The sequence below is a fragment of the Vanellus vanellus genome, assembly GCF_965231255.1.
Source record: "Vanellus vanellus genome assembly, chromosome: 7".
Lineage (NCBI taxonomy): Eukaryota > Metazoa > Chordata > Aves > Charadriiformes > Charadriidae > Vanellus > Vanellus vanellus.
Genome location: NC_138912.1, coordinates 5,072,211 through 5,093,503, shown reverse-complemented (window position 1 = coordinate 5,093,503; position 21,293 = coordinate 5,072,211). Strand labels below are relative to the sequence as shown.

The following is a 21,293-nucleotide window of genomic DNA, read 5'->3' as shown; positions in this document are numbered from 1 at the left end:
TTCCCCGTTCTTTCTTCTCAGTGTCTCCCAGCTCACATGGCTTCTTCCTGGGGGTCTGCAGCTGTCTTTGCTTGCTGAGCTTTAAGTTGGCATCATGGTAGGTACTGTGACATGGACACCCTGCTCAGGCTGCTGACGCTGGGACACCTTTCTCAGCCAGGGCTGTTGCTTCCTACCCAATAAGGAAAGTTGTTGAGGTTTCGGTGCCGCACAGCAAGATGTGCATCTTCTCTCCCATCTCTTTAGCCTACCTCTCCCAAGAGCGTAAAAAGCCCTCTTATTTAGAGAAGGGGTCACCTATAGGCTTTTCTCACGTGGCTTTGGGTCCCCGCCTCAGGAAAAGACCAGACACTGAAGTCCTGCTCCTCATCCACTCGGCACGAGGACATGTACCTGTGTTCTGGAGACAGGGAGGTGACAGAGCTCATGGCCCGACCTGAGCTGCTCCTCCTCTGCTGAGCGTGTGCGTGGAGGACCTGCGTGTGTGGCTAAACTGTCCCGGAGAGCCCCGGCTGCCTTTGATGACGGTCATCTGACTTGCAAAGCGAATCCCCTTTGCTATTAGCCCTTTAAAGCCCGGTTTAAGGAAGCAAAAGTGGAAAAGAAGGGGCCTTCCTACGGGATGTAAAGCTCTGACACCGCGCAGGGGGACAGCTCTGCTCCTGAGCGGATGGGCCCGAGTGTCTGCGGCGAAGAGCTGCTGTAAACCGAGCGAGCACAGCTCTGGCAAGGGCTGAGCACGGCAAAAATCCGCCTCAGCATCTCGCTCTCGCACACCACGCGCAGAGGCACTTCCTAAGCCACAGCAACCGTGCTGCGGGGTATCTTTTGCCTTCTTATTGTGTGGGGATTAAGGCTTGGCTGTCTTGATGAGAAAGTTGTCCCAACGGCTCACAACCTCTCAGCATCCCCAGTTAAAAATGTTTTAAAGAGACGGGAAAGGTAATCAGAAAACCGTTCCCACTCCGTGCTTTAAAACAAACTTAATTTTAACACCCAATTGTGGGCAATACAGGCTCATTCCTATTTCCCCTGCTAAGCTGCTTCTTGGGTTTGATCTCGCAGGGCGCTCACCCTCGCCGGGAGGGAGGCTTTGACTGAAGAAGGGGAGAAAGCCCGGCTGAACAGCGAGACGGGCAGCACGTTGCCGTCTCTGCCACTCACCTGCTCTACGACCTTGGGCATGTTACAGCGGCATTCGGGGCTTCGGTTTCCCTGCTTCGAACGGAGGAGGGGGAGGCAAGCATCTTCCCCCCGTGCATCGTGCTTGGAGACGCAGGACTGCAAAGTGCTAAACTCGAGCAGTAAAACGGTGCCAGTAGCCTCATGACAGCTCCACAGAAGTAGCAGAATACATTTGTTTCCCCCCATCTTTTCGAGCGCAGCTGACGGAGAGAAAAGGGAGTCCCTGCCCCGGCTGAGAGCAAGCAGCGACCGTCGGAGCGATGCACCGCAATGTAGGAACCACACCGGAGTGCAGGAATTCGGTGACACGGCCGTTTGCAAATTAATGCCTAAATCAATTAAATGAAAGCATGGGATTTCTCTTGGGGAAAGTCTAGTCACAATCGCAAGGAGAAGGGGAGGGGTTGTGGAGCGGGGATGACATAATCACGCTTGCGAATCACCAGCAGTGTGCACGCTTTAATCCATTAATGGGGTTTTTATCTGCGATCATAAAAAGCAGGTTACATGCAGGCTGGAAGGGAGTGAGGGTTGGAGGAGAGGGGAGGGGAGAGAAAGAGCCAGAGAGAGAGAGAGAGAGAGACAGAGAGACAGAAAGCAAGAGAGAAAGAGAGCACAATTCACTCGGTGAATTGCTTGCGAGCTTGGGGCTGATAATTAGGGATCTCAGGAGAGCAGTTTCTCAGAATAACCCGCTCTCCTTCGAATGGACCGAATGGAGACAGTGGTTCAGTCCTGCTGATATTTTTTAAGCCCTCCTCGCGGTTTGATGGGCATTCCCAGGGCTTTTGTGCACGTCTCGGAGAGCGTTGACGTGGAAAGGAGCAGCGAGGAGGGGGAGGTTGGAGAAAAAAAACCCGCAGCTCTTCTAAAAATACGGAGGGCATGCAAGAGTGCGAGCAGGCTGGGGAGGAGGGCGAGGTGAGCGCGCCTCGCACCATGTTCCCCGGGTGCCGGCGCGGCGCAGTTTCGGAGATGTCCCTCCTGTGACTGGACGCACCATGAGCATCTGGGAGGTGATCCTGGCTTTCGTGGTGGTGGTGCTGATGCTCGTGGCCCTGCTGGCCAACGTGCTGGTGCTGATGTGCTTCCTGTACAGTGCCGACATCCGCAAGCAGGTGCCGGGATTGTTCATCCTCAACCTCACCTTCTGCAACCTGTTGATGACTGTTTCGAACATGCCCCTGACCTTGGCTGGGATCATTTACAAGAGTCAACCAGGAGGAGATCAGATCTGCCACGTTGTGGGCTTCCTGGAGACTTTTCTCACCACGAACTCCATGTTGAGCATGGCAGCTTTGAGCATTGACAGGTGGATTGCTGTGGTCTTCCCTCTAAGTTATCACTCCAAAATGAGGTACAGAGATGCTGCGCTCATACTGAGCTACACATGGTTACACTCGGTGTCGTTCCCGATAGTGGCAGCTTCTCTCTCCTGGGTGGGTTTCCATCACCTCTATGCCTCCTGCACCCTGTACAACAAGAGACCAGAGGATAGGACACAGTTTGTGATTTTCACTGGGGTCTTTCACACCCTCAGCTTCCTCCTCTCCCTTATAGTCCTGTGTTTCACATACCTAAAAGTGCTGAAGGTGGCACGGTTTCACTGTAAGCGGATTGACGTGATCACTATGCAGACCCTGGTGCTGCTCGTGGACATCCATCCCAGGTAAGGTGCCTGTGTGTTCAGCAAGGGACGCTATTCACCGCAGAGGAAGCCAGTTCGGGTTCAGTGTTATGCTAAACACGGGCTGTTCTGTGTCCCAGCAGGGGATGGGGATGGGGAGGGGGAGAAAACAAGCATCCTTCTTGCCAGTTTCTATTCTGCATGTTTCTTTTTACTTCTGTTCATTTTTTTTTCCAGTTGCAGAAGCAACTCTTTTGTTGTTGTTGTTGTTGTTATGCTTAAGGGCTTGTTTTGGGAGGGAGCACAACAAAACGGGCAGATTTGGCTGAGCATGCACTTCCCTTTGAGACAGTGATCAGACCACTGCCCTTTGTCTCAGAAGGTGGATTTAGTGGCCGATAGATTTGCATTTTTTGGCACTGCCAGCCCAAAACGCTGCCGGATGCCTGAGAGGGAGCAGGCTGAGGCTGCACATGTCCCTTCCCTCGGCGTCCAGAAGAGAAGCTCCTTCGCCCGGCGGTCTCCCTGTGGCTGTGCTCTCTGTAACTTTATCTTTCCTGAAGGCAGAATTGTAAGGGAATAACATCTGCAAAATGCATACGCTTGAATGCCTATCCTTAAATCAAAGTGCGAGAGAGTGCAGTAGCAATGTTAGTATGACAAGCAAGGGATGTATGAAGTTCATTTCAAAGGAGAGTCTTTAAGGAAGCCCCGTGTGCCCAGACACAGGAGGAGAAAAGTCTCGGGGGGCTGAGAGGATAATGGGCTGGAAGGCAAGCACCGAACGGGCATGAATGCGTGCTGGGATGCTGTGCAAAAGAGTCATGCCAGGGATTATGCACGAACTATAAATCTTGCCTGAATAGGCTGTGTCTGGATCTGGAAGGGATGCAGATTTGGCTGGAGGAGGGAGGGTGGGAGAGAGAGTTTTCCCTGGGTCAGTAAGGGGAGCGGAGCGGTAAAGCTGAAGGAGAGAAAGCCTTGGTGGATGGAAGCCCAAGGGCAGCGCTGGATGGGGCAGCCATGCCGGCAAGGAGCTGGGGAAGGTGCCCGGGGGAGGAGGAATTCAGTGTGTGCTGTGAGTACCCGGTGGCTCTGCCCACCAAAAGCAGAGAGGAGGAAACGGAGAGGACCGAGACAGGCACGGCTGGAAGGACGTGGGACAGGGCTGGTGAGAAGGGAGCAGCAGGACATGGCAGAGTGAAGCTGCACAGAGCGGGGCAGGGTGGCTGGTGGATGAGTGTCTCCTGGCCGAGGGCTGAGAGGCTCTGACGAGCTGGGGTGAATGGGGCTGAGACCCAGCTATGACTGGGACGGGGTGGCAGAGTCAACGAGGGACCTCTGGACAGGGGAAAACAGAGGCACCAGTCACAGTGTGGAGAAAGAAATCAGCCTGGTTTGCTCCGAGGAACTAGTTTGGCTTAGGGTTTAGTGTGGCTGGAGCAGGGGGTTGGAAAAGCAAGAAGCTGATGTATTTGGCTGGGGAAAAAAAAAAAAAAAAAAAGGAGAAAATGGTTTGGCTCTGCAGGGCGACAGGGCGGCTGTGAGGGGTGCGTGTGCGGCTTGGGAGGCAGTCGGGGGCTGGACCTCGAGGTTCAGAACGTCTCTGCCAGAGACTGAAGGGAAAGGGAAACATCTTTCAGAAAAACGCTGGCGGCGCAGGGAGGGGTCTGATGCGGGGGGAGAAGTCTGCCTGGGAGGGAGGAAAGCCGAGAGCAGTTGAGGAGGGCAGTCCCACGCCAGACATCCCACCAGACCCCCCCTTCCCCTCGCTGTCCTTTGCTCTGCAAGCTGGAGGCGAGCACCAGCCCTCTCCGTTCGCCGCCAGCCGGGAGCGGAGCCGCGGGGCTGAAAGCACATGTGGCTGTCCTCAAAAAAAGGTCATATTTTGGGGATTCCTGAGCCTAAGGCAAATAAGTCTGACAGGATCAGGGCAGGACAGCACGCTGTTAGAGGAACAGAAACATTTGCTCAAAATTCTCTACTTAAGCTGTTTGATCTGCCTTTTGACCAAGAATGCAGAGCAGAGCTTCGGGCAAGTCCCGTTACCGTCCTTGAGAAACACATGTATAAATCTTCCCTTATCCACCGAGTCACACAGAGGGAAAAAAAAACAAAACACCCTTCTGCCCTACGTGCTGTCTGGTTGCTAAACTGTGCCTCGACTGGTCTTTAGCTCCTGCACTCCATCCCGCACGTGAGACGCGGTGGTCACTCCCAGGGCAACGCCACAGACCCACCGGGGCTATTTGAAATAGCAATTGTGACGCTTAATGCTCAAAGTGTGCCTGGACTGCACAGCAAAGCTTAGAAAAAGGGCAAAAATCCCAACGGTATTTCTCCTCCTCTGCATTATTTTTCTGCTCGAGGTTAATTTGAGGATGTTCTTTCATTTTGTAATCGTCTCACCGAGGGGTGGATTCGGTGGGGCTGTGGGAATGAACCTCCTTTCTTCAGAGGAGACAGAGTTGTACAGGCACTTTGCTGCGAGTAACCTGTATTACTAACCACGATTGATCTCTTGCATCGGGTTATTCTAATGCCTCTCTCTAAGAAAGGAGAGTTTTAACTTCTTTTCTAGACTACAGAAACGGTGGCTGATTTGACCTACGGTGGTGCTGCCTTAACCGGTGACAGCCACCACCGCTGGAAGGGTCAGACCTCAGGTGGCCTTCCCTACTGTGAGAGCTACACAAAGGCTGCAGGTCTCCTGGAGCAGTCGGTGACATTCATAAAGCTCTGACGTAACAAAGGCTTCATTTGAATTATATAAGTGGCACACGTGCAGGCAATTTCAGTGTTTATTACGGTACCTAACAGCATAGACACGGATGCTGGGAGAAGGCCCATGAGAGAACCAAGTTCGTAATCCCACCTTAGACTACCCTGACTTTTCTGCCTGTTCGCAAGGTCTGGTTTCAACGCTGAGAAATGCGTACAGACAATTTTTCTGCCTCCTGTGACTCAGAATCCACCCGCAAGGGGGTCTAGCGACAGGCCTTGTGACAGATGCCTTTATTACCTGTGACTTGGGAAGACACGGGTGATCTTCTGAAGATCATTCAAGACGAGTACAAAGGAAACCTCTAAATACCACACAAAACCGTGTGAATGTTTGAGGCGCGTATCCTCTCAAGTTAGCTTAGGCATTTTTACTGGATACTGCTTTTTCTTGACTTTGTTCTTAAGACCAAGGTATCTTAGGTATTGTGTGGTGTATTGAGAGAGGGCAAGACTTCACTTAAGTGCTTAACCCATATGTTTCTTCACCCAGATTATCTGTAATATCTTTTTGGTGTATCCAGCTTTACAGATCTTAAGGTCCTGTATCTTACGAACTTTGTTTAAAATACCAAACCTTCAAAGGGATATGTCTCAGATTTTCCAGGATATTAAAATCTTTAAATGAAAGCTTAGTCAATAATCCAGTTCTATTACTAGTGTCACTGCTGGAACTTGCATATATGTTCTTATCTTAATGCATGAAAGTGTGTGCAGAAGCAAAATACCCATCTGTGTACATTGCCTATATGAAGGCATGAGATAAAATACCTTTCTCTGTGATGTGGTATTTATTAGCTACATCTGGAAAGGCTGGAAAAAAGAAATTGGTCAAGTCTATCTGGACTTCCCGAGTCACGTGCGAGCTCCGAGAGGTAAACTCTGTATGTGCCAGTAGGGAAAAGATATAAGTGGGGAAAGTGCTAGGGACAAAAAATACAGCACACACTACACCCTAACAACACCCAAATCGAACCTACTTTGGAGATTTCTTTTCCTATATCGCCGTGTGCCTGGGATAAATGAATTTAATAACACAGGTCTTAAGCGAAGCTGTTGAACCTCTAAGCTGATCTGTCTGTGCCTAAAAATATTCCAAGTTCTCCAGCTCTTGCAGAACTGAAAGCACATAGGTTCCTTTGAAAAGGTGGATTTTTTTTTTTCCTTCTCAGCTGTCATTTCTCGCTGCAAATAACTCAGTCATAGAACATGTAACACATTTAGATGTGTTTTTATTCTACTTAGGCATATTCTTTAAGAGCGAGATGATTTGTTATTTCAAGCAGAAGAACCTTTTCCTGCAGCATTTTGTTCATTTTCCCGTCGCGGTACCTGCTCTGGGGACTGGCAGTGTAAGACCGTATATAAAACAGATCAAAGGAAACATGTTTTCGTTAGCGCAATGAAAAGGTAACATAAGAACTCACTGCCCCAGAGACCACTAAAGCACGGTGAGATCTTTGGTGTATCCTCGGGTAGCATGTGTTCAGATGGTGATCAAACATTTGCAGTTACAGCAAACAACGCAAGGGTATAGCCATAAACCTCACAGCTATTAACATATGCGAACGTGGAACCTGGCAGTGAGTCATCAATTACAAATTTACAGTAAAAACCGAGAGACCAGTGCTGAGCAGATACAAAATGCAGCACATGGGCCAGACCGTTTGGTTTGCCCGAGACAAGCGATTGCCTCTCCACGAGACCTGTGCAACGAATCGACGCAGAGCAGTGCTGCTATGTGCGTAGGGAGGGGGTTCGGGACTGCAGTCTGGCTTTGGTTTTGCTCTTTCCCAAAGGGACTAGTTTAGGCAGAGATGGCCCCGGGCTTCTGAGAGGTACGACGAGTGCTGCCCGTCCAACCAACCTACCTGCCTGCAGAAGACAGTAGCTCATCCGCTTCCCTCAAAATGCACAGCCAGCACAGGACTTACGCAAGCAAACACAGAATCAGAGAACCGTACAATAGTTTGGGTGGGAAAGGACCTTTAAAGGTCATCTAGTCCAACCCCCCTGCCATGAGCGGGGACATCTTCAACCAGACCAGGCTGCTCAGAGCCCCCTCCAACCTGACCTTGAATGTTTCCAGGGATGGGGCATCCGCCACCTCTCTGGGCAACCCGGGCCAGGGTTTCACCACCCTCAGCGTAAAACATTTCTTCCTTCTATCTAGTCTGAATCTCCCCTCTTTTAGTTTAAAACCACTACCCCTTGTCCTATCGCAACAGGCCCCGCTAAAAAGTTTATCACTGTCTTTCTTATAGGCCCCCTTTAAGTACTAAAAGGCTGCAATAAGGTCTCCTCGGAGGAGGAGTATGGTTTCTCATATTATCACTCTTTTGGCAAGATAACGTGCTGATTTCAAAGGGGGCTTCCTGCAGTGGCAGCATGGTCTCAGCCCCACGCTCCCATCACCTTGCTGGAACACCGAGGGTCTTAACAACTCTCTGGTGGCCTGGCGAGACCACCATCAGGGAACTCAAAGGAGAAGCTCTTGTCCTAAAATGCCACAGGTAGGAAAAAAAATCCAGGTGTGACTAATATGCTTCTGTTTAGTTGGGAACAAGGCTGGTTTGAGGTGAGGAGGCAGAACATCACAGCGCTGTGGGTTTGTTATACAATTCCCGGCTTTGCAGAGCGTTCGGCAGAGTGGCCGTGCAGAGCTGCACAGGCTGCCCAAAGATTTACGGCCACACAGTTCACAGCTATGGGACGCAGTGATTGCTTCAAGGTTGGGATGAATGTTCAGGGCATTTTTTTTTTTTTCCCCCTGATATGATTTTATTGTGTTTTATTGCTGGGAAGTTTCTCCTATCTAAGCTAGTGGTGTTAGATATTGCTGTTTCTAGGGAGGCAGCACGCTGCCTACCCCACTCTGGATATTTTCCAAATCTCTGACTATCATGAGGCAATCTCTGGCCTGCAAATATAGCTTGCAGTAATTCAAAAAGGAGCTGCAACTGAACCCAAGGTTGAATTCCACCGATTTGACTATATATAAATAGATATAATGGGGAGTGTATGCCTATAAATATATAAACGTGTATGACAGTAATTGTTTTTGCAGGGTAAGATGATCATACAATGCATTAATAGTTGGTATTGTCCCATATAAATGCAGTGCCCCTGGTATTGGCTTATGCGAATGCGGCACTTAAGGGAACGACTGATTTCCATCATTCCATAAGTAAAGCCGTTAAAATCTGCTACCTGATATTATGATTCACGTTCTTGTTTGTGTTGAATGTCACACAGCGTAAGAGAGCGTTGTCTAGAAGAACAAAAGAGACGGAGGCAGCGAGCAACAAAGAAAATAAGTACCTTTATTGGTACTTTTATACTTTGTTTTGCACCTTATGTAATTACAAGGTAAGTGCGATCCTACATACTGGAAAAGACTACTGAGATGTGCTCTTAACTCGGAGAAGTAGGGCATGCTGAGCCAGAAAAGGATTCAAGTCTCCTGTGGAAATTTCGTGCGCTGTTTCCACTCCTATGACAGAGATTGCGTCTTCTGAGCTAACAAAACTGTGGGAAATGTCACAGCGCTTACCCGATACAACCCTGATGCAGCCTGTGGGCCAGACCCTGCTCAGTCGGCCCAGTCTACACGCTGGTGGCATGAGAGGGATTTAGGAAGTCAGTCCACAAGATTTTGCAGGATTTTTTCAGGTCAAGTAGTCACCTACTCTTCGGATTGCCTCCGCGGTTCAGGGGGTGATGTCTTGGACAAGACACTTGGCTGAATAGGTCAGACTGTAAAAATCTGGTCAACGAGATCCCACTGAGGTGAGAAAATGGTCCACAGACTTAAATGAGAGTTTTGTCTGACTGGGTAGAGTTTATTAGTCATAAACATCAAATTTGAAAGCTGTTCTGGCTCATAACTAAAAAAAATTCCAGTGATTTATGGTCAAATGTCTGTCTATCTACCAGCTTATCTTTGGAAATGGCTCCTGTGGGAAATACAAAATTACTTCTATAAAACACAAAGTGTTAGAAAGTGAGTATATCCAGAAAAGTGTTATCCCATCGTTGAAGGAAATTTACAACTTGCATTCCTTATTGAAAGACTGGAAAAACTGAAATGCTGCTGTGTAGAACAGAGAAGGAAAAAAATATTTTTAAAGTATATCTCCTATTCCAGTACTATCAAGTAGAAATTATTGGGGCTGACCTCAGTCAAACTCAGATCCATCATAAAAAAATCAGTGAAAAAGCTGAATTAAGACTCAATATAAGTGGGCACGTAGCCAACCCCAAGTTTCTCCAATTCCGTATAATATCCTGGATTTCTATTTCTAACCAAGCAATTTCCAAGAAGGTCTTGTAGTCGTTTGGCAAAAATGGAAACCCGCGTGTCACATTGATTTTATGTTCATGATAATAATAGCCAATTGATTTATGCTGTTTATTTGTAACAATGTTGCAAATACGTTTGTAACAGTGGCACTAGATTTACCTTCACTTTCACTTAGTAGCCGCAAGAAGACACTCCATGCCACGCAGTCTGAAAGGGTATGAAAGGATTTATAATTATGGACATTTAGCCTTAGTTCTCAGGCTATAAAATATTAAAGTATTTGCCTCACTGCAAATGGTTAAATTGCATTTTATGTCGGGTCTCTGAACTTAATGAAAATCACCGCCGTCACAGAATAGCTTGCGGCGCTGTCCTGAGAGATGCCGAGCGCTCTAACCGGGACTGGCAAAAGTATTTCTGTGCTCCTCCATAGACATCTCAGCCCAGCGTTCAGGCGCCACCTCCTCTTAACTCTGTGGCATCCTAATTTGTGTCCCAGTAACCTTAAGATACAGAAGAGGGTTTAGAAAGATCCCGAGCCTCTTCCCTTTAGTCCACACAAGGATCGCTCAAATGTTTCCCTGAGTCTTCAGTCTGCTGAGGACCAACAGCTTCGCCACAGAGAGCGACTATGAGAAGAGTCAAGATGTAGGGTCATAGCATCATAGAGTGGTTTAAGTTGGAAGGGACCTTGAAGATCATGGAGTTCCCAACCCCCCTGCCCTGGGCAGGGACACCTCCCACCAGCCCAGGTCGCTCCAAGCCCCGTCCAACCTGGCCTTGAACACCTCCAGGGATGGGGCAGCCACAGCTCCTCGGGGCACCCTGCGCCAGGGGCTCACCAGGGTCCTGAATGCATGAAGAATGCCTGGAGGGTTGGACACCGGCCAGGGGTGCCCGGTAGGATAAAGATTATCACTTTCCTGGCATTTTCAGTTGTGACATGTCTCGGGGGATCGCTGCACAACGGGCGGTGGGGAATTCCCTCTTTAGCTACTCGAGAGGCCTCACTGGACACTATGCCCCACCAAGGGCTACACGAGGACGTGCATTGCTGTGCTTCCCTATGCCTCCCACGTACGGCTGAGGGTGTTGAAGTCAAGGCGATTAGGATGCTTTTGAGCTTAATTATGTAAGCAAGTATTATGTTCTGGACTATGTCCAGTGCTTTGCGTTCAAGAGATAGAGGCAATCAATCACGGTTCAAGGCAGTGAGCAGAAGACAACTGATGAAGTGTGTTGCTCAGCCTCTCATTTGGACAGCCAGCTCTAATCAGCAATAGGCTTAAATTAAGCACGCTTTTAATTGCTTCACGAATTGAGGCCTGAAAGCAGCAAAACACAAGGTTTTACTATAACAACACCTTTCCGCTTCGGCACCAAAACCAACTAAGTGTCCCTAGTAATTCCTTGAAGGAGTTGTGCTTATAACCCCAGCCAGATAAATTCTTTCCTGGGCAAGCCAGTGTTTTTCAGATTGTATTAAGGTAAAAATCAGATTAGGCACCTCTTTTATCAAGAAAACACCTTTCTAATTAGTTCAGTGGCTGACCTTAAGTAGTATATCAGTAGAATATGATTCTTCTTGATTCAGTGTTTCCAGTGTACCAGTATGACAGCCGTGATACCCCACATCATTATATATTTCTAGGCATAGCTTCTTTCTTGGTTTGTAAAAATTCTATTAGTACACACCTCTTCTTTTGCTATATTTATCATTATGCAATTAAATAACATTGTTCAAAACCTGTTTTCTCCCAGGAGCCTTTTCCTAAGAAAAAATAAAATAAGTCATTCCAATTTCTAATATTAATTTCCAACTCCAGGCGTTTCACACTGAAATGCAGAACTTGGCTCATGTAAGTTAATAAGTGCTCTCAATGTGTGAGGAAATTGGCCTTAAATTAAAAATCCTGAAGTAATATCAGAAAGAAGTTCATAGCCCCGAGCCCTCAGGTTACAGGGGAGGATGGTGGAACGGGCAGAAGAAGATTAAAATTCTCCTGTATCATCTCCGGGGGACAAAGGGTAAACAAACAGTGATTTTAAACTGGTCCCCTGCCCTCTGCATGCAGATTGTGCTCGGATGGACAAGAAAGTTCAGAATTCCTCTGCAAGCTATGTTTTTGCCTGTCTGTGTGTATAATTAGGTTGACATATTGGGAGAAAGTGTCCTTCCAGTCTTCGTCAAAAGCCTCAGCTGCTGTGAGGTAGAGATATTCTCCTCCTGGATAGAAACCCCTTTTGGTACAAGCTGGACAGTGCTGACAGGTGGTTCCTGCAGCTCTGGGGAACAGCAATGGCTAAAAGCAATGGTTTGCAAGATTTGCTACAAGAGATGTGCCAAATTCGCTACGAGAGTCCAAAAGCCTGCTCCCTTAGAGGACCTGGCCAGTTGCAATATATGCACCGCTTAAGAGGCAAAACTGGCTAAGGGCAAATCAGCTAATGACCACTGTGATGCCATTTTGGTATCGAGAAGCAATTATCAAAATAGGGCTTTTTCACTAGCAAGACAGAATACAAAGGATTCAGTCTACCGAGCAGTAAGGTGAAAATAATAAAGGAAAATCAACACCAAGATAAAACTCACGGTCAGCTTGTTCATATCATTAATGCAAAAGAAACAACTAAGATATAATTCTGATGCTATGGGACTTGTGCAGGGAAAAAAATAAATCAGAATTAGACACAAACAGAAATGTTAGGAGTGCAGGCTTAAAGAGAGCTGATCCAAAATCTTAGGGAAGGACCGAATTTCTTTTTGTGAGAACTTCATCCTCCACCAGCTCCAAAATGCAGCGCCAGCTCTGTTTCCCTCCTGAACAAGACGACATTTTGGCTTGTTTGAGTCTGGTCTATTCAGAGATTTCTCCTAAACTCAGCTACGTTCTCAGGTTTAAGCAGTGCCCAGCAGATACGTTGCCGTTGTAGTAACCTCCCAGCAGGTTGTATACGTGTTCAGTAAAATGTTTTACTGTAGTCAATAACCGGAGATGTACATAAAGGGTTTTCAGTGCCCATTATGTGCATAAGAGATGAAGGTCTTAATCTTCAACATAGCATTCTCATTTGTTTACTGAAAGTGAAATAAAATAATTGGACAGCCACATGACGTGACACACTACAGAATTGTAAGTTTCTAAAAATATTAACAAAGTGTCACAGCAAAACAGCTTATAGCTTTGAAATAAAAAGGTGCCGAAGACCAGACAGTAGAAGAGTGGCTTATGAAAGCAAGATAGGGAATTATGTAGCCGAGAATTTAATTTACAGGTAGCACTGAAATATTAATGCTCCTTCACTGAAAATGTCTTCTTCTTGGCTGAAACGTTTCATGAAAATTGAAGCTATGCCTACAATTTCCCTCATAAATGAGAAACAAAACCCTCTTTCAAAGGCAACAAAGTATGTGATACGCCTCGAAAGACTGACATTTAATTGTTTGTACACAAAATGGAATGGCATAGCTTGGGGTTTGTCTGCATTTCCCTGTTTGCTGCTTGATATCTGCAAATATAATTTACTATAAAAAAATAATACACAAGAATTGCAAAGTGTGTAAATATCAAGGACACTTTAGGAACATAATCAAAGAAAATATTTAAAATTCTGGTGATAAAAGCGTAGGGTTTTTAGTTGATCAGTCAATGAAGGTAAAATTAGCAAGTCCAGGCTTGCAACCCTGAAGTGTCTATTTGATATGCTTTAAATGGAGATTGTTACCATCGTGCAGAACTGATTGACAGAGACTTGGACACAAATTTGTTATATTTTGGTCATTCAAGGCATCCACTGAACTTAATTAAACATAATCAAATTCACATCTGTAAAGCATTCAGTAAAAGTAAATCAACCAGATGAGATTTACCATCATGAAATTCAAAACGCAAGGAAGGCACCAAATACGTGGAGCGGAGAATAACAATAAGGATGGCTCACGGTGGATTACAAAGTAAATATGACTCAGTAGATGATTAATTTCCAAATAGTCAATTCTCATTTTAGAGCATATTAACGTGGGTGTCATAAGCTACATTTTATTAAACAAGAGAGAATACACCAGATGAGACCCCCCGGCAGCTTGAGTAGATGATAATTATGTCTGAGTTTTGATCCTACTTTGTAAGAAAGATATCGACCATGAGCTACAAGAAGAGGCTGAAAGAACAACATTTGTTTAGTCGAGATGAAAGGCGAGAGAAACGGGACAGATGGCGGTTCTTTGGTATCTCAAAGTTGCTTGCAGCGATCAGCTGAGCCAAGCGGCACCGGTGGAGGGGCAGGAGCAATTCCCAAGTATTTTCATGTAACATAGCCTGGTCACATCAAACGTTTCCCACATCTGTGAGCCCAAAGAGCGTTTTGGCTAACGTCACCACCCCTAAAAGCATCCTTGTAAAGGGTGTGCATCGCTTCCAACGGAAGCGATACACAAAGTGATCAAATTGCCAGCACAAAGCGCACACAACTATGCTCAGAATTAGAATTACCAACACCGTGACAGCGGCTGAAGCCCCAGCCCTGGCTGCAGACCCGTGCTGCTAAGCCCAACACGCTTATCCAGGAAGAGACAGAGCTTTTGCTATGGAGTTTGCAGTCTGGGCAAACCACAACAGAGAGAGAAGACAGAAGCTCATAGGCAGTGGTGTAACAAACTAAGGTTCCTCAGTCCCACTTTTGTGCTCAGATGACTGGACCGTGCCATCTGCCAGCGCTATTTTAAACAACATGATGTGTTGAAAGTTCATGGAACGAGAATAAAATGACTGAGGAAACAAATCCTCATCTCTAAGCTGTTTGAAGTACCAACACTATTGTCATTGCTGCTGCAGGAACCGCACTTCAGAATGCTCCTTAGACATGGTGCTTTGTCTGAAGGAACATTGGCCTGGAAGTGTTTTCCAGGCAGGTTTAAGAGCACCTGCTGCTGAAGACAGTTTCAGCAAAGACCATACTTGCCACTGCATAGTGGAGCTCTCTCACAGCACTCACAGCGGTTCCTCCTCTAGAAAAATCAGTAGTTTCTCAACAGCCGTACAGACAGATTAAACAGAACTGCCCTTCAGTGTTGCTCAAAGACATGAGGAAAGAAAACTTCATGGAGTTATCAATATTTCACCATCAAAAATACTCTAAATCTCAGTACAAGTGAACTATCTGTGTGAGTGTAGGCATGAGGAGTACAGAAAGCTCTTCCCTCTTTCCCTCCCTCCCCATACGAGTTAAAAGTTTTGCCTTGCTAAATTTGTTGCAAATGGATATGTTTGGCCTTTAAACTGACCAGTTTTTAGAGTCAAGATATTGTGCCATCTCTCAATGATGATTTTTCCTTCCTTGGGTACTTCTCCTATGACCCAGACAAACTGTCTAAAGTCATCGAACTCTCTGGGAGCTGGACTGGCTAAGAAAGCCTGATAGCACCAGCGAGGTGGTTTCTCAGATACTCCAGAGGGAACCTAGAACTAGTTCAGACTAGATGTTGGATTTTTAGGGAGCTAATGGTAGGGGAATATGAGTCCCATGGGACCAAGAAATGACACCGCTTGTCCCGATTTCAAGCCTTAGTGCTCAAAGTATGGTTTTGCATCAATACCTAGAAAATTAAATTATGCTATGCAGAAATAATTTTTTATTGTACTTATGGTTAAGTTTACTGTCATGATGGATTCAGTGGTGACAATAAGTATGAAAGTCAATAGGTAACATACCTGGGGAGATTATACTTTCATTCTCTTTAGACTTCTATTAAGTCTGTGATGAACTTCAGCTGCCAGAAACAAGATCATACGACAGACACTACTAGAAAAATGGACACAACAAAAGTACTAAATGAAGAAAAAAAAAATGAAGTGAAATATCAAATGAGAAACTTTTCTTTCTAACAAGAGATCTTACTGGGACTGAAAACCCTAGTGTAATCAGAGAAAGTAACATACGTTGTCTGTATGGACAAGTTTTGGCACAGAGACTAGAAGTTTCATGGTTGAGGATAGGTTACATAGGAAATGATTTTATGAGTAGATGCTGCATGATATATTTCATCAGCAGTAAACTTTCTGGGAAGCGTTGACCCGCTTACCTCAGAGTATTTAGGATCCCAAACAGGGTGTTCACTAGACAGAAAAAATAGGGCTAGAGAGAGGGACACCCCTTTATCGAGGATCTTGATGGGCTGAGTAAGCCAGAGGGGTTAAAAACCCAGCTCTACATTAGATTCCATTTTGCACTAAATTCTTCCACATTTATTGAGGCAACACATCCAATGTCCACTTCCAGCTTCAGTAAACGTACCGAGTTAAGGATGCCTTGAAGTTTGGAGGTCAAGACATTCTGACAGGACCTGTGCAGTCCTATCCTGGGGAAACAGACCTCAAGTTTACTTTTGTATTCTTAGAAATGTATAAGGGGAGCACTACATTCACATTCACGAGTATGGTTTTCTTTTCTTTTCTTTTCTTGCAATTGCCAGGGAATAAATTGGAGTTTTGAGGGGGTCATTGGTTTACAGTTGTGCTGTTACTCTGTGGTTTTAATATGAATATTCACTCTTTCAACCTTCTTCTTTCCACAGACTTGTTGAATTGTCCTCTGTGGTCCACATCAATTCCCACTGGGGAATCATTTCCAAGTGCTTAGCTTACAGCAAAGTTGTTTCAGACCCTTTTGTGTATTCTTTGCTACGGCATCAGTACAGGAAGACATGGAAAGACATCATAAACAAGATCCTCAAAAGAAGCTCCATCAATTCCTCTGCCCTCACGAGTGAATCGCACAATCGGAATATATTGCAGCTGAACGAATGAGGAGCCTGGTATGGGACCTACAAGACACATAAAACAATATACGGGAAGCAAAAGTAACTGGCCTGTCCCTAGTAGCTATCCTCAGCTGTCAAGGTTTTGGGAGGCAGTTGTGGGCAGGCTGTAGCCCAGCCCACGTCCCCCCAGTAGCCCGTGTACCACCTAAGGGAGGCAGGCTGCTTTGTACCTCCTGCCTCCGACTAAAAGAATACTATTGATACGTGGTCCTGCAGGCTTCAAAAATACAAATCTCCCATTGATTTCCATCAGCAATTACACATACATATAGGGTAAAAAGCTAGTCCTCAGCAGAAGGACTCATGAAAGTAACGGGAGCAAATGGGTGCCGTTATAAGATTATTCTAAAGAGCTGCACAGGGATATTTGTGCAGTACTTTTCACTGGCTGCGGGTGAGGCTCCCTCTGATGGAGCTGCCACCTCAACCTAATCTCTTGAGTAGGTCCCGTATAGGAAAACTCCTAATAGGAAAAGCTTAATAAAAAAATCTTTACCGAGATACTCATACAGTGCCCAACATAGCTTTCAGCTTTTTCTGATACATATTTTTTGAACAATCCTGTAGAAGTGAACGAAGAGAAATATCACTTCTGAAGTATACTACAGGCTAGATCCAGACATATTTTCTCTAAGTTGTCTAAGTAACTTCTACAGAATCTCGTTCGTTTTCTCTCCATTAAGTTTCAGAAAAGTAAAAATGGTAGACAGGATGGAAAGGTCAGGATGCCTCCTGCTTACCTTCCAGGACAGCTGAGCTATAAAGAGATGGATTCTGCCCAAAGCTGCAGAACTGGGCCCTGCGCCAAGGAAAAGGAGGAAAAAATAAAAAAAAAAAAAAGAAAGAGTATTAATCTTTTCCCGAAATGTTATTAATTTTTGTTTTTTTTTCATGCAGATATGTTATTTAAAGGAAAAATGAGCCCAAAGCTGAGTTTAAAAGCACCATTTCTAAAGCAAGTGGAGCAAAAAATAATAGACCTCTGCTCCACCGTGAAAGTACAACCGATAATCCAAATCCACATCCAAACATGCAAATCTCAGGAGGTTTCAATATAGATCTTTATAGCACTAGATTGTAGCTCTGCATAGTAGTTATTAACATTTACCATGCATTCAGTTCAGCCTGCAGCTAACATGGGCCTAAATACCAATACAATTTTCAGAACCGGGACAATCCTACATGTCACATTTCCTCAGACACTGCCACAGTATCTTACTGTTTGTAAAAATTATTTAGTTCATTGTATGCACAGCTACATCTGGTAGATGGCTTCATAATGGTCATGCAGACACGTGATGCTGAAGCCATCCTCTGACTCATGAAGACTTACTTTCCTTGGTAATTTTCAGCGAAAACAGTATGAAATGAGCGAGTTTTTCAATTCTTTTTTCTTATTTATTAAGACGTAGAATATCAAAAGCAATAATTAATCAGTTGTCATTTCTGTTGTTATGATTTTTAGGAATAATTTATTTCTAAACCAACTTGCTTTAACAAAGGGTGTCATCCTCGTAAAGCTTTACAATTGTTTTCAAACTATTGATTTCAAATACATCACATTTATACTTTGACTGGCAAAGGAGGTACTACCAATTCTGACCTTAATTCTGCAGACATTATTTTCCAGAGAGTGACTTAAAGTCCATAAGGCAACAGCAAGTTAACATGAGAAATTAAATTAATTTTTGTTGGGTAGATCAAGAAAGCTTCTGTCCAGTGGCCATAAAGTACAAAGTTTCTTTTGGGATGTTTAATGGCAAATACATGCCCAGATTTTGAATAGTCTTAGTTCATTAGGCTTCATGCATAATAAGAGCTGGCGTAGCTGGCTGCATTACCACCAGTCCTTGCTCGTATTCTGACTGGTAACAGCACAGTGAGAAAATAAGGCCCCGAGTACTAAAAATGTGGGGATTACTTTTTCGTTACTATCTCCTGTGTCTGCCAAGCAAAGGGCACCGTTTGGTGCCTATACCTCTGCGGAATCCCTGACAGCAAAGGTCAATGAGCTGAATTACTGTATTCCCTATCACTTCCGCGAAATGATCAGTATCGGTCATTTGGCAAACTTTAGCACGCTCCATTTTGCAAGCTCTGCCACGAATATCAGTCTTCGAGAGGGCAGAATTTATGGCAAATACGATTTCCTTCCTACCTTGCAAAAAGCGTCCGCTGCTCAAGTTTCTGGGCAGGGACTCAGAGCCCCGTGAGATAACTCAGCGAGGGGCTTCACCCCAAATTCACCCTACCTGGGGTAACCCCCCAGCTGCTGGCATAGAGAGCCCTGCCTTAGCCCACGCTCTGGCATAGCGCTACCGCTGCCAGGAATCGTCTTAATCTATAAACTCACGTTCTCACCTGCTTTATAACCAGAACAATTAACGTAATGAAGATCACCAACTCCCGTGTAAATGAAAATCGTCAGCCGAACCATTCATTTGAGTTACGAAACAGTAACATAACTAGAATAAAATATACACACAAATACAGTCACACAATTTAAGCAAGTTTTTACCACACCGCGTTCAAAATTAGCCCTTAGCCACATCAAATAGTCTACCTCATCTTAATCGCTTTACTTCCTAGGCTTAACGTAATTTTCTCAGGTGCCGTAGATAAAACCCAGTTCAATACTTGTTTCTTAAGAAAGTCAAGTAATTTTGATGACTTGATTGTATCATAATACAGGATATCAGAAAATGTATTATCAGTGAGTTAAAAAAGATAAAAAGCTCTATATCAGATTGTTATATGTTTTACTAAGTCCACTTTTACTTAAGTAAATTGCAACAGGGTGATTATTAGAGTCCACAGCTGTTGTCAACCTACACGTGGGGCTGCTGCCAAAGTCAATGGGAGGTTTGTATGTCGATAAACCTAGCTCCGAAAGGATTTCAAATTTTAAATCGATTATTCAAATAGAGTAAGATAATTTCCCAGGCAAAAAAAAAACCAACCAAAAACAACAACCCCCCATTGTACATTTAGGATGGCTGGTAAAAGATGGAGAAGAATACAGCATTGGACTTGTCTCGTTATGCTTGTGCATCACAGTCGGTCACTGGGTGATTTATGTGTCCCCACGAGCAATAAATCTCTCCCCTTGTATGTGTTTAAAAATTTGTCTTTCCTTCATGGTGCCTTTCTTCTAGAATTAATCTTATAACAGAGAATAAATATAATTTCCCCTTACTCACATCAGCTCTCTGACACATTGTCATATTTCTACCATCTGAAGCAAGCGAGAGTTGTAAATGCTGGTGCTTGACAATCGGACTCTGTATGCAAAATAAAAGCGGTACCCTAACATTTCCTGATGACATTTTGTAGGATATTAGAAATACGATAGCGTGGCTCATTGAGTGCTAGATATTCAGCTGAATTCCTATAGGCAACCGGCAAAATTTTGTAAAATGTATGTCTAAGCGATGAATGTAGATATGAGTAACTATTTGTCTGCTGAGTATTATCCGTACTATACAACACTTTCACTCGAGTGAGTTATAATAATGATGGTAAACGTGATGCACAATACTTTATTAGCTCTGATCATGAAGCGGAACTGTTCTCTTGTCCAACACAAATGCGCGTGTGTGCGGGGGGTGTGCGTGTGATTTTCCATTTGTTATTTAAATATTTTTGAAAAAGTTTGTAAAGTATGGCTACAACGTGTGCCCAAAATATGGAACTGCATGTGCAAAAATTGTGCAGCTGCTTAGGCAATATGCAGTTTTCTGTTTGTTGGTATCTGCGATCCATATGCAATATCTAGTTCTCACACGCATGTTCAATTAACGTTTTCTTCGTATCTTGTAAATTTGGCAGGCAGAACATTGGCAGACGATTAAGAGAATTTAGTCCACTGTGTCATTTTGTGGATTCTGAGCTTTTTCCTCTGTTCATTTCATAGTTCTTTAGATAATCTCAGAGCTCTAACTGTGAACTAAGATCCTGTTTTATGTTCTGTTTTTGAGCCAGTTTGAATGTGAAGATTTGAGTAATTGTATTTAGCAAAAACCGGGAGAGACTGATAAGAGTTTATTGAGTAAATAACAAGTACCAGGTCCTCTCCTCACATAAATCAACAAAAGAGTTGGTTGTTTCACCTGAGGTTCAGGTCCCATGAGATAACTGTCCAGGTTTTATAGATCTGTCATATAACTGTGCAGGGCCCTGTTTTCATGGTATCTACAAATAGAAAGATGTAAGCAGGATTTAGTGAGTTCCTCATGTGCCTACCTGCCCACTTGCAATGTTAGGCAACCACACGTCTCTTCTCTAAATAAGTTTCCATCCCTGTTTTTACTCTTTGAGTAAAAGACCCCAACAACCTGTTTTCAGTGGCCCTTAATCCGACTTATTATAACCGCTCTTATTTCTGAAAAAAAATCAAAGCTAGATATTAAGAACATTTCTGACAAATCCTCATGAAGCCTGACGGCTGCCGCAGCAGTGGCCACTCATATCACAGCATCACAGACCAGCTGAGGGTGGAAGGGACCTCTGGAAGTCATCTCGTCCAGCCCCCAGAGGCACATCACTGCCTCTTGCCGTAGTTTACCATCTCAATTTTG

General features: G+C 44.8%; 1 protein-coding gene across 1 annotated transcript; it reads left to right on the top strand.

Moving 5' to 3' along the window:
• Positions 1–2,186: 2,186 nt before the first annotated feature.
• Positions 2,187–16,702, top strand: GPR26 (G protein-coupled receptor 26; the record flags this gene model as incomplete). The annotated part of the gene is made up of 3 exons (XM_082486022.1): positions 2,187–2,854; positions 8,849–8,962; positions 16,471–16,702. The coding sequence occupies 3 exons, from the start codon at positions 2,187–2,189 to the stop codon at positions 16,700–16,702; spliced, it is 1,014 nt and encodes a 337-aa protein (XP_082342148.1).
• Between the last annotated feature and the right edge of the window lie 4,591 nt (positions 16,703–21,293).